Source organism: Anas acuta, chromosome 2, assembly GCF_963932015.1.
Source record: "Anas acuta chromosome 2, bAnaAcu1.1, whole genome shotgun sequence".
NCBI classification, from domain to species: domain Eukaryota; kingdom Metazoa; phylum Chordata; class Aves; order Anseriformes; family Anatidae; genus Anas; species Anas acuta.
The window spans coordinates 115763854-115778137 of record NC_088980.1 but is presented as its reverse complement, the minus strand read 5'-3'; the positions used below and the strand labels follow the sequence as shown (position 1 = coordinate 115778137).

Genomic DNA, 14284 nt, shown 5'->3' with positions numbered 1-14284 from the left:
AAGATGTGCTAAAAGAGCATTTTATCAGAAGTTACAACTTCTGATGAAATTTACTGATAAAATTATATAATATATATAAATCAGTATCTATCTATATATCAATATGCATCAATACAATTAATCTCTCAAATCTCCCCTACCCCAAAACCAGCCCAATTATAAATACTGACCCTATTAACTATTCACTTAGTTTGGACAGCTTTAAGCAGAGGCTTATACCATTACTAGCTCTGATCTTGTATTCGTGAAATGTGAGATCCAAGGCAGACAAGAGACAGTACTAAATATCAAAACCAGCTAGTTAAACCCTACAGACTAACTACCTTACCAGATGTGTAGACAGAAGGGTCCAAAACTTCTGAAAGCTTTTCTTTAAAACCTCTACACAGTAACTGGAAGGATAGTCCAAGTATTTCAACTTGAACAGAAGAAATGTCCAGAATAGAAGAAAATGCAATTGAAAATCCAATTTTATATTCCCAGTAATCACTGATTTACAAAGAAAAAGAAAATGCGGTCTTCAAAGTCTTTCCCCTTAAACAACTTCCTCTTGTGCAAGGCAGCTATTCATTTAACAATGCTTGAGTAATAATCCCTCATGCAGCAGTCATCAGCTATGGCCGTAGGAGAGAGATACCTTAAAAGAAGTACCTCATTTCCTGACTGTTACCAGAGTCTACAATCTCTGGAAAGAGAAGAGGGAAAAAAAAAAGAAAAAAAAAAAGAAAAAAGAAAAAAAAAGAAATTATCCAGGAAGTGGAATTAGTCATAAATTTCTAGTTAACTTTTTTTTTCCCCCCTCCTTCCTGGATTAGCTGTTTCGATTATGTTTAAATTTTAGAAGTTTATGGCAAAAGCTTAGTGTATTATGCTAACTAGACCTGCTCAATATGAATACTCACTGAAACTTAAAGAAGAATTCCAAACAACAGATTCAAATTTAATAAAACCATATATTTTTATGCATATATGGGATTGATCCCCCTCCCAAGACATCATATCCATCCCCGTATCCCCATGGAAGAAATCATCAATTTAATTGTCACTAGGTTCACTTACTTTGACTATGACACCTGTGAGTGACATTCACTGGACAAAACCAGCTGTAGTGGTCTACCCACATGTTAAAATGCTGCTTTACATTATCAGAAGTTTTCATTTCATGCATCCATTTTACAGGATGATACTTTAGCATAAACTCAATTTTATTATTGTGTTAGGGGAACAGAGGAAACTATGACTTGAAGTACCAACAGATAAAACACACATTCTGCTTATCCTCTGTGTTACAAAGACAATTTCTGTCTATTCCAGTACAGAATTGGGGTGGAAGGAAGAAGGGAGGCAGTATTTTATATAGGTAAGTGTTCCACCTTTAAAGGTCTTTTAAAAACAAATAAAAGGAATAAAAAACAATCTTGCTACATGTAACCATCCTACTCCAAACCCACCAAACATGGTCCTAAGGCAGTATTGCCTGAGTTCTGCAAAATGCTCCAAACCCCCTAAATCTTACATCTGCTGAAATAACGGGACTTCCAGAAAGGCAAAGCACACAGGTCTGACTAGATGCAGACTGCAAGTGGAAGACTGGTTAAAATGCCTGCACTAACAGTTGTTCTTTATTTGCAATTCATTTTTTGATTACTTTCTGCCATAGTGCTTTTCCTATTTGTTTTTATTATAGACACATCTGGAGCATTACAAGTTAATCATTTTTAAGGTAACCAAGAAGCTCACTTGTCTTTTTTAATAATAAAGAAGGTGGAAGTTAAACCTGAGCTGCAGATAAAACACAGTAACAGGCGCAGGTTATAGGTAGGATAAAATAAAATACAAAACAATTTTGTAATGGCATTATGGAAACATTTCTTTTCCTATGATGAGATAAAGATTCACCAAGGAATGATAATAATTCCTCCACAGGAGCACTGCATGAGTCAGTCATTCAAAAAAAATAAACTCAATGTCTTACTAAGCAAACACTATTCTCAAAATAACTTCCTCCTAATTATAATATTGCAGATGCCTAGGGATATCTTAACAACAGTTATTTCTTTCATTATCATAAAATATTTTCCAATTGTAATGTAATGCAAAATAAAGGTTAAGAAGTGAGCGTAAATGATCTGAACACTCAGGATGGTAAAAATAAAATACAGTCATATGGATTTATAACATTGATTGAGTAGTTCAGAAATATTGTCGTTTTTACAATAGGTTGTGGCAAGATCCAGCATACAAAGCTAATGTAATTGTAACATGCAAGAATCCAGAAAGTTACAATAAGAAAAGGAAAAACTAGCACCACCCACCAACAAAAATCCAACAAAATCCGATGGATTATTCAATTTGTTTTTATCAATGACTCACAAATGCTAGAACAAAACTATATTTTTCACGTCAGCAATCCCTGTTTGAATTTAATCCATTCACACATAAAAATAGTCCATTACGTTTTCATGCTATTATCATCTTTAAAATAAGTATTACTATTTTATTTGTCTCTATATGTAAGGTGAAATAAAACATGACAAAAAGCAAAATATTGACTCATGTCTGAGCAGACTGTAAGGAAAGGCAATTTAGGAAGAAGCAAGCAGAGCTCTTACTAAGAAAAATACTTTGAATAATAGTAAAATTACTGTTTTAGATAGAAACTCTTGTACTGAAGAGGTGTGATGGTCGGATTAAAATACCCATTCAGAACAGCTGATCTGCAACAGTTTCAAGGCGTACCAACTGCTCTTGCAACTTGCTTCAACAGGACCACTTGCATAACCAAGTACTACTAAAATTCAGGAAACACCACAGAAATGGGCTTAAAGGAAATGTGAGGAGCACATTCTGTAATTTATTACAAAAGATATATACAAAAACAGTTAAATGGAAGAAAGATGTATGTGAGTTATCAGGCTGACATAAGCAGTAAGCATCCCCAGTTGAGCACCCGCCGCCTCCACATAAATCACATAAACGGCCTGAGACGTGGTAAAACGAATTAGTGATGTTTATGGGTTGTGATCTGCTATCCTCGTGAACTCTGCAGCAGACATGGGCTAAGTGCTTTAACACTCAGACAACATAAGGTTTTGGTATTTTGAACTGACAATAGTGTCACTAGTTGAGTGCACATCGTGTCAGGGGGAGAATATTAGTTGTTCGTCTCACACTTCCCGTTCACTAACGACTACAGGCTCCAAATCATGTTGTCCATTAATAATCAAGACTGTCACTCCCAGCTTCTGAAGGTGTACTTAAACTTGGTGTATCTATCCATTTCAGAATATAGCAAACTGCAATGCCCCCACCCCAAATTGCTGGGTTAAACATTCGGATGGAATTAAAAACACAAACCCTCCCCCCAAACAACAGGAAAACCAGTCCCACTGACTCCTGTGGAGTGGTGATGACTCAAAGCCACTCACAGTCTAGCTCCTATAGTAGTCAGGTAGCCAGATTGTTAGAACTGGAACATATTAAACAAAATCCTGGGAAGAATCACAGACTTTTCTGAAGCATTTTTTCTCCCTCTCATTCCTCCCTGGTCTGCCCCCCCTCCCACCTCCTTTCAGCTGTTACAAAAGTGATCTTTCCTGGTACCAGGAAAAAATGTTCTTGTCTGGAACAGAATGTGTGCTATACAGCTGTCAGAGACAATTTTTCAATCCACATTTCCAAGAAACAGAATTTTAGGTGAAAGAAGTCCAGAAAACAACTATTTTCGACATTGCTCTGCAGCGGTGCAGTGGGGAGTAGGCTACCATCAGTTCTGACAGACAGCTGTAGAGCTTTTCTGGCTTAGGGAATTAAAAGCATTTTTCTCAACTGTGGTGGAAATCGCATAACGCTGTATAGATCATTCCAGGCTCAAGGAAGACAACGAATCATTCCAGAACATCAATTTTCTTTACAACCATTCAGCTTGTCAGTGAGAAAAACAGGCTAAGAAGGCCTCAGATCAGATTAACATGAGACTTTCAAAGACAGAGTAAGTGGATCTTTTATGACAAACTTTGTATCAGAATTTCTTCAGAATTCTAGCTTAAGGGAAAACGAAAAAAGAAAAGCACACAAAAAACGCAAGCAGGAATTCCACTTTGCTGCTGACAGCAGCTACGACTCAGAGGAACAAGCTGGAATTTGGAACTCATCAAATTTGTTACTGGATACACTGTTCTGATTGCATGGACAACGTGTTTGAAAGGCACATGCTGAACATGCTTTAGGAGTTTCTCAGTCTGTCAAGATAGTTCAAAAACGCAACTGTATAACTTCCTAAAAAAAAAAAAAAAGACAAACAAACAAACAAAAAAACCCTCTAAGCAAAACCAGAAGTCTAAAAGTAATTTGGTTTATGATTCTGAGAGTCTGAAGTTTATCACTTATCTTGGGGCCCTAACAAACTATCTTCCTGTCACCTAAACATGTGGCATAAAGAAGATGATGGTGAAGCCATGCTATGTAATGTATAATCATCTTCACATATTCATTCAGAAGAGGAGGTGATTTTAAAAAGGTCTAGAGTAATTTGCTTGTTATAAACAGTAAAAGGAATTTTAAGAGGTAAAGATTATTAAAATATCAGAACTTAACATATTCTTTGCTTTCACTAAGATTCACAAGAAGCTTCGAGCATATCCTTTTGTTTTGCTGCATGATAAGACCCTGTGCTCCTGAGTTACCCTAGGCACTGCCTTCCACCAGAGCTGCTTGTTCAATCAGTGCTGATGGTTTTGGGGACAGCGCACCAAAAAAAGTTAATATTGACAGAGCATTTTACTCTGTCATTTGCTGATGCCTTGTGGATGCAAGGTTGACGTGAAGCAATTTTTCTTGATTTTAATAGAACAGTAGCCCTATGAGGCCTCATTCTGAAAATAGATTTTGATGCAAGTCTTATATGCTTTTTTGGGAACACTTAGCTTTGACACTTTAACACATATTTTAACTTTGACAAAAATGCAAAGGTCTTGATAGCCAATGCCTATTGTCTGCAGTGTTCTACAGACAGCTTTCCTTGTACACAATTTTGCTAAGCAAAAATGAGATTACTACTTGTAAGGAACTTCTTGATACACTCAGCTTAATCTACAATATACTTAGTACTTAAATTTCATATAAAATTACGTGCAAAACCAAATTAATCTGAATTTTACATGGCAAAATGTCAAACCAAAATAAAGTTAAAGCAGATCCCTGAAAAGAATATATTGCCATCATCTACTGCAGATAGAAAATTAGGTGCCTATGAAAAGTTTGTGCTCTCTATTCACCCACAGGCATAAACTCCTAATTTTTGAGCTCTGAGAGAAGCTTATCCATTTTTTGCCTACACAATTGTCTTAAAACATAAGTGGTTATAAAAGCGTGCTACATTTTGTGGGTACTCTTACTTTCTGTTCCTGTGACATCTCTTACGTTTGAGTGTACAAAGGCTTTTTTAGCTCCTCAGACACTGACATTCTACTACCCAATGGATCAGGATAGGGACCAGTGTACCTGAACTATGTGGCTGATAGCTATGATAATTTGCAAGAACAGCTTTAAAAATTATCTAAAGAAAGCAAGTAGGGGTTTTGTGGCTAAAAATCCTTCTATTTTTATGAAGTCCTTAAACTTCCTCTTGTCTAGGTACTTCATCAACTCATTGTGAGAGGAAATATTTCTCATTTCCCATTTTTTTACCACTTTATTGCTTCTCCACCCATTGACAGTTCTTCCTGCATGCACTATGCTCATTCATAGCTGCGAAAGGCTGCATTTATGGACGGTTTATACCCTGCTAAATCTTTACTGCGTTTACACGTTATCTCCTGCTGTGTTCCCTTGACTAATTCTCTCATGGAGACAGCACATTCACTTCAGAGGAGCACAGTGCACAACGGATGGAGGAGAGACTTGAGCACTATTTCTAAACTATTAAGTATTTTTCCCTTCTCTGTGCTGTTGCTACAAGTCTTAAGATTTCTGATCTGCAACACAACTTCTCCCAGCACTCTTAAAGCATAACCTGTATTTTCCTAATGAACAGTATATGCTCTGAAAACTTTGCTGACTCTGTCCTGAGGACCGTGTGGTCAATAACTAAAAACATAACCACATGAAAATTTCTAAGCAGATACTCCAGGAAATTGTGTGTGGACAAGAGCTGGAGATGTGAACTGGAAAATTAGTTCTCACAGGTCTGAATTTTCTTAATTCTTTTTCATCTTGTAACTCTTCTGTGCAGAAACAGATGCGCAAACTGGATACAGTTCTTGTACTCAAACCGTATACAAACAACTGGAATACACGCAGTCTCACAGGGTTGCCTTTAATTTGTTAACATAAATGATTTTCAAAAACTGCATAAGCTGAAGTTTCCTTTGCTAACTGCTTAGAATGCAGTTAAACTTAGAATGCAGTTTACTATGCAGAAAATCCAGGAAGTAGGAACAGTACCTGGGGAAATGCAGGAAGCCTGGAAGTTGTAAGGAGAACACCAATTTCAGACAAACAAACAAAGGAGAAAAGAGAAGCTATACATGTATGTATCAGTGAAGGGAGGCACTTTTCAGAAAACTGAAGTACTGGATGGATGTGACTCAGGTTATGTGGAAGAATTATACTTAATTTTTCAAGGCTTTTTAATGGAAAATTTCTTAGGCTGTATTATATGCACTGTTCCGTTCGTAATTGTTACACTTACTTTTACCACTAATAACATGCATAAATCTATTATTTGTCATGCTCATAAACACTTAATAAACCTCCTCTGAAGGAAAGAAACCACACTGCTTGGAAATTCACTAACTCAGAGAGAGAGGAAAAAAGTTTTTCTTAGCATACACATATCACTCCTAGTTCTCCAACATATCAACAGTGGTTCAACCAGAGGTGATGCGAGAGTAAATGCATATGGCACCTGCCTGGAAAGGTATTTGAATAGACACAGATGTGCAGTGACAGCTACTTGAAACATAAATACTTTCCAAGCTGAAATCAGCCAATCTGTCAATAGCCAACATTACCGTACATACAGGAAGGCATTCACCCAGGACTAAAGAAAGGTCACATATGGAATAGACTATTATATTAGACACTCTGCACTAGTGATTCTGTACAAAAGGATCCCTGACAAAGAATGAAGAAGGTTTACAGACTGCAATCTGAGGAAATTTTAATTGTCATTTAAATATAACTGCCTTAGTTGGAATATGGCCAAAATACCATGACTCTTTGACAGCGTGTAAGTGGGCAATACACTAGTTTTACAATATTACCCAAAAGACAGGCAATTCCTACCTCTGGAACTCCAAAAATGACATGAGAAAAAAGTTTTATATCATGCTTTTAAAATACTACTCGTCTTTGATATTTAATGCACAAATTAGCTACTTATTACAATCCGTCAATGGAAACAAAATAAAGTGCAGAGTGAAGCATGAACCTATACGTAAAAAACATTCATCATTTCTCACCTGATCTTCTTCTCCACCACCTTCTTCATCATATTTCAAAATGTTGTCCCTCACATCATCTTCTGGATCAATCAAGAGCTGCTTGGCCTGACGTTCCTTATCACGGCGCTTCATCCATACCACGAACATTAAAACTAAAACTATGTGGAAAAAGAGAAGACACAAAAATACATTGTAATTCTGAAGCACAGCCATAGAAAAACGTGCAAATTTAAACCACACTACTACTACTGTTTTTGACTGTTCTCAATAACACATTTCAATAATACAGGATGGATTTTTATTTTTAAATTTTAAGGAATGAAGCTTAAGGAAGAGATGTTTAAACTTAAGCTACTGTAAGCAACTTGATTTGGAAATCGGTCAATCACATATTCCTTCCCTAAGTCAAAAACGTGTTCCACATCTGCAAAACAAACTTGTCATAAAAGGAAGTAAAAAAAAAAACAAGCTTCACAAACCACTGAATTCAGAGAGAATCTCTCTAGTAGTAACAGAACTTCTAGAAGATTATACTACTTTTATTTTTTTCTACTATGTCTGAAGAATATAGGGCACTTCACATAGCTTAACTACTTCTGATGTCTGAGTATCACTAAGCTTTAGACCATTTGGGCAGATGAGCCAGCAGCCCACCAGAATGAACCATAACTGTTGCTTAATTCTATATTTAAGCTCAGAAGCAGTAAGAATTATGGTCGAGGAAAATACAGTGGCATTTGGAACTATACATTTTTAATCATTTATTCTCAATAAATTTTCAGTTAGACTGTTTGTTTACACACCAAAGCTGTTAAAGAAAGCAGAATGAGAAACACAATAGAATAAATTTGAGTAAATGAATCTCTAAATACAGTAGGTTTGTTTCCAATTACAACCACCTTCATGGAAAGAAATTTCAATTCATCTAGAATGTAAATATATGAGGAGTATCTTAAAAGGTAAGGAGAATATCCTAAAAGATTTGGTAGTTTCAATAAGGCTCTGTTAAACCAATACAAGGCACTCTTAAAACATTAGGTTATCAGGAAAATCATTATACAGAGCTGAGCTTTGCCAGACCCAAAGAATACCCTAACTCGCCCCCCTCCAATCCTCTTGTTTTGTACGTCCTGGGCTAGTGCACAGTATACTCTGAACAGATTAATTCCTTCCTTATGTTGCACCACAGTCAGAAATCAGTTAACCGTAATGTGTAGGAGAGCTGGCATCTAATTGACTACACTGGACAGATACTTAGTCGTGATGTTTAGTCACTTCCCTTATTGAATGAACTCAACACAAAAATAAAATACTAGCACAGCTTTGTGTAGTACATAAACAAACACACAGATCTGTGTTTCTGCATGGCTGCTTGCTTGCTGGGCCTTATATGTTGGGCTGTGATGCATTACTTTCCAAAATCATAAAATAGCCTACTTAAATTAATCTGACACTTAATAGTAATAACACCAGCGCATTCCTGAGAGGCTGTGTAACCCACTGCGGGTTGTGTCAAATCACAGAATACCAACAGTACCAGAGACTAGATGTCTGAGGGCTGATCATATCGTCATCCTGGTCACTCACTGATGTAACATAACATGTACCCTTGGGCACAGATGAAAAACCTCTTTCATAAGCCCAGTGCGGGGACTGTGCTCTTCACTGCCAAGTATGCATGCAAGTGCTAGTTATGACACATCTTGCAGACTCCTAATTCATCAAAGTTTTCACACTTGTCCAAGACATTAACCTAAGCAGTAACAATTCTTGTATTTGAGTCATTAATCCCTTTTTGGTCTTTCTCAAGGTACATCAGACTAAAACATAAAATGACAGTATGGTATAATAAGAGTCAGTATTAAGGAATCCATCTACTTACTGAGCAAGATGATGATACAAAGCAGAATTGCAATGATGGCACCAGTGCCCAGTCCTGCGCCAACAATCCGGTCAACGTCAGTACAATCCCCATTGATGTCGCACTGGCAAACTTTGACTTTCAGCACAGAAGTGCTAGATGCATGTGGATTTCCAGAATCTGTAATTACTATGGGGACATCATAGATACCAGCCTCCAGAAACCTGATCCTTAAAGAGAGCTGGGCATGATCACCTGCGGGTGAAATAAGGCACTAGGTTTACAGAAGACAGAAATGGCATAAAATGGCTCATCTTTGAGCTTTGCATCAACACAACACATAGCCCACTGACTTTAAGACACTCAGGGCAAAAGATCTCCTTTTTACTGTGGACTTCTTTCTTAAGGTTTCTTGTTCTTTAGGGAACTTGTACTGAGGTGCTTTCCTATTCATGCTTACCAGATTAACGTATATTGTGAAGTCATACCGAAGTTAAAACACACAAAACAACATGCAATTTCCTTTAACGTGATTATAATTTCTGTAATGTTAATTACCACTAATTCGAACAATGGTCCAATTCCTCTTAATACTAGGAGGTGTATCAGGCAGCTCAAAGGCAAATGGTCCCGCATTTGGATCAATGTCAGGGTCTACAGCAGTGATGTTAATAGCATTAGGCTGCAGCGTTTCACATGTTGTGGCTTCTTTTGGGTTCACTTGGGGAGCATTATCATTGATGTCCAGCAAATGTATTTGAAGGGTGCCAGTTCCACTCATCGGAGGAATTCCTTAGGAGAAAAAAAAAAAAGTACAGAGTCTGTTTCCAGTTGTAAAGTTACTTAAAAGAGCTTGTACCAACCAGCTCAATTACCACATACACACATTCACTGCCGTTCTGGAATTTTGTTTTTACCAAGCCAATCTAACACTGTCACTGTTCCTACAAACACATAAATTCTCATATAATCTGCCTTCTGAAAACTGTCCTACTCAACAAAATTCAACTCTTAACTGCTGATCCATGGATCAGGGAGACTTCATCACTTTACTTGATCAGACAGCTAGTTCCTTTTCCAGAGAAGGTCTACATGAAACACTTCAGAGGAAAAGGTGCAGAATTTGCATTCTTTAGTTCTCCCTTGCAGAAATTCTTTCATAACTTGGAAAACTTCTGATCAACTTTTACCACAAGCATGCTACTTCAATTCTTTCTAATACTTACTTTCAGCATGCAGATTCATACTTCCAGAAATTCCCGTTATCTATATTGAATGTGTGATCCTTCCTTAAACCTTGCTAAAGTCACACATTTATGAGAACATGTGGCACTGAATTTCTCAGTATAATTAGCAATGGTTTTCATTCCTCCCTCTGTCCCCATATAATCTCCTTCCAGTTCCATTTACTTTTATTCTCCAGAACAGGGCCAAAAGGATAGAAATAGCTGACCTAGCTTTGTTATACTGTAATAGTTTGTATAATTTTACCATTTGTCTTCTCTCCAAGGTAAATAGCTTTAGTGTTAGAGCTTACCCTTCTAATGTGAAAATGTTGCTGAACACACCTGTCCATCTTTCTGATATTGGCTATAAACAGCACAGCATTCTAGCCTATTTTAAGGGACTAATTTCTGAGCAGAAAACTTCATTAAAGTGCCAATGAAAACACACTTTTCCCTCTGCGCTTCTGCAGTCGGAATATGGAAAAATATAATCCATGCCACTTCTTCAACATGCTACTCCCCATAAAGTCATCATCCACTCCTGCTGTGCATTTGTTCAGCCTAGCACAGTCTTGTGTAGACTTATTTTTCAGTTTAATGTAGGTTTAAGTAATGTAACAAATATGGTGTCCTCCAAACTCACTGGCTTATTGTTCAGCTACTTCCTGAGTGGCTGGGAAATATACAAATTCTTTTACTTTCATAGGCTTCTGACTGGATATCTAAGTATATCTTGTTTTTTGCTCCAGTAAAATAGAATGACATTCAACCACATTTCAAAAAAAAAAAAAAAAAACAACAATGCTGATACATACCATTATCAGAGGCAAGAAAAGTTGCATTATACACATTGTTTTGCACATATATTGACTCTCTGTCCAAAACTGCTGTAGTTGTTATTTGTCCATTGATGGGGTCAATTTTCAGCCAATTTGCAGGATCTGAAAGTTTTGAGTACCTGTGCATTTGAACACAAGATGTGTCATTTATCTGCCAACACAAATATTGACAACCTAGACAACAGACAATTTAATTTGCATTCTGAACACACTTTTGTAATTTGGAGTCAATACTTTACAAATTTCCATTTATTAAGCTTTGTTGCTAAAATTCTTGAAAATGCATATTCAAGAATCTAAACATTAGACTGTTTTTAAGTGCCCTGCCATTCAAATTACCATGTAACTTGAGTAAACCATACAATTACCATAAACTAAATAACATCCATATTCAGACTCAATTAAAATATTTAACTCGGGATCCCTCTTGCTTGTTCTATACCTACAGAGCTGTTGATGCCAACTTTTATGTTATCAGAGCACTGAAAGCAGGAGAGATGCGGAGAAGTAAGAACGTATAAAGAGCACTTAACAGCACTAACTCATATTATTCTCACGCTTTCAGTATCACTCAAACTTAATTTTCTACAGAGGCACAGATTTTATTGCATGTTTCTGATGTTCATTTGAAAGAAGAATGTCTTTCAAAATCATCCTTCTATCTGGCAAATTTGTCCTTTGACATTAATCAAGTGAAAGCTATCTTAGCTCATTAAAAATGTATATATCCTTAGAGTCTTCATGCTATCATGTCTATGCAGTGCTTATGTCCAGAAATGAGCAAAATATAGCCTACAGCTAACCAACATTAAGCGAAAATAAAATTCTAACGCCCTTGGAGCCTTCCTTTCTGTGGAAGGAAAGTGAGAAAGAAGTTCTGGAGTTTTATCTACATGAGCTAATAAACTGAATAAGCTAGGAAAGTGAGTCCTGACCCAAGGCTAGTCACTGTGCCTCAGCTTTGCAGCCAGTGACCGTGTTTAAATGAGGTATGCAAAAGCATGCTTAAGACTTCCATGGTTTTGTTTTATCCTCTTCACTTTTCTAATTTAGATTATCTTCAGACATTAGGCAAATTGTGAACAAATTACAATCACAGCTATCAGTACAAGAGTTCACAGATGGACAACAACAGTACTGTGTATTGCTGGAAAATTAAAAAAAAAACCAACCTCCTTAAGATTTGGTCCTCAGTCAGACATCTTTTTGTTACAGCACCAAAATTATTGGTTAATTTAAATTGCAAATGTCTTTAGTTCACACACACAAGTCTGTGTCTGCTCTAACTGAACTCACTAGGCTACCACGTATCGCTTAACACACGACTTCATTCTACCTTGATGAAGTAACACTTTACATTAGAAGATGATCTCATTTACAGATCTATGAATGCTGTTCAGGTCACTTTTTCTCTACAGCCAAAATTCGCTTTGGAGAATGTTGCAAAAGATCTACAGGAGGTATTGGTATATATGTGTGCCATGGTACACAGAGTCACTTACACAGTCTCTTTGTTCCCCACCCACTCTACAAGGATATTGCATCTGAACTGCTAAGTAACCATAATATATTTATATAGACCTTAGAGAGGTTTGCTGCATGTAACGATCTGGGTCCTGAGCTGTGAAAGTTGTCAACATGCTACCAGCAAGCAGCCCTTCTTCTTGACGTACAAGCTTGGGGTTTGGAACAAAATATGGACTCTCATTCACATCGATGACCGTAATTGAAACAGTTGCTGTTGACTGAGGAGGATGCTGAATCCCCTTAGCCAAAGGCACTTGATTTTCCGCAGCTACAGTAAGTACGAACATTCTGTTTTTCTCGAAGTCAATAGGCTGTGAAAAGTAAAGAGTGGGAAGTCTTAACATTTGCTCACAATAGTCATGGCCACAGAAAAACGTTTTTACTTTAAAGCACATTTTTAAACATTACTTCTACTGCTTTTCTGAAAAACAAGCAAAGAGATGAAAGAGAATATGATTAACATAATACCTCAACATGTGATTGGGTTGGGGGTTTCGCTTATCATAATCATCATTTGTACTATTACTACTGATAGAACCCTTGGCAAAATTTAATTTGCTCAGGTACAGCCACTGGTTACAACAGCGGAAACATTTTCATCAGACTATTATGTTGGAACTCCCAGCTTTGTGCCAGGCACTCATTTGAGCAGATACAACTTCTGAGAAGCTCCCCAAAAAGAGAAAGGCTGGGAGAGATCTGCCTTTCTATGTTACGAGAAGAAAGGTTTCCTAAACAAGATCATGATCATACCTAGCCCCCTAGATGAGGGATTCCCACGTCTTTGTATTTTACCAGAAAGACTCTCTGTAACCCCAGATAACCCCATTGCTGGTATCCCTACAGCTCCCGTTTTCACAGTCCAGACACCCTTCAGTCTGGGGACTGAATTCAGTAATTCAGATGTCCAACTTAAGGAGGAGCAGGAACAGTTTGAGACTAGAGCTCCTTTGTCCTGCTGCATATGGCTGAGGCATTTCTCAAGACCTGATTCTCATCAGTGCTATGCACTGAATTGCTCACACTGATTCTAGACTTCAAGGAGCCCTGTACCTTACAGGGGTAATTGGCATGTAACAGTGTGAAGTCAGTGACAACAGACAACCCAATCTTCATTACAGGTTGACAGATCAACTCACTGCACCTCAAGCAACTCTTTCTGTGTCTTTCTGCTTAAAGTAGTGCTGCTGGCTAGACTGCAGAACTGCAATTCACCACCTGAAGCAGAATTTCCCATGGTATTTAAAAGGCTCTGATTTCATATGGTGTATCTGACCCCCTTCTGAAAAGACCCATCGTTCCCTTGCATTTGTAGGAATAAGTTCCTTTTCCAAATGAGGCTCCCACATGCTGCTATTCTGTTGTTAAACCAGGTCAGACGTGGCA

At 37.3% G+C, this 14284-nt stretch overlaps 1 protein-coding gene across 2 annotated transcripts in view; it reads right to left on the bottom strand.

Annotated features, from left to right (window-relative positions):
- The window catches only part of CDH2 (cadherin 2), a 117974-nt gene that overhangs the window by 11930 nt on the left and 91760 nt on the right, over positions 1–14284 (bottom strand). For both annotated transcript variants that reach the window (XM_068671815.1, XM_068671816.1), the window contains 5 exons: positions 12953–13209; positions 11348–11490; positions 9865–10098; positions 9328–9561; positions 7464–7603 (listed from right to left, as the gene is read on the bottom strand). In XM_068671815.1, coding sequence (XP_068527916.1) covers positions 7464–7603; positions 9328–9561; positions 9865–10098; positions 11348–11490; positions 12953–13209 — 1008 coding nt within the window. The remainder of the gene's footprint in view (positions 1–7463; positions 7604–9327; positions 9562–9864; positions 10099–11347; positions 11491–12952; positions 13210–14284) is intronic.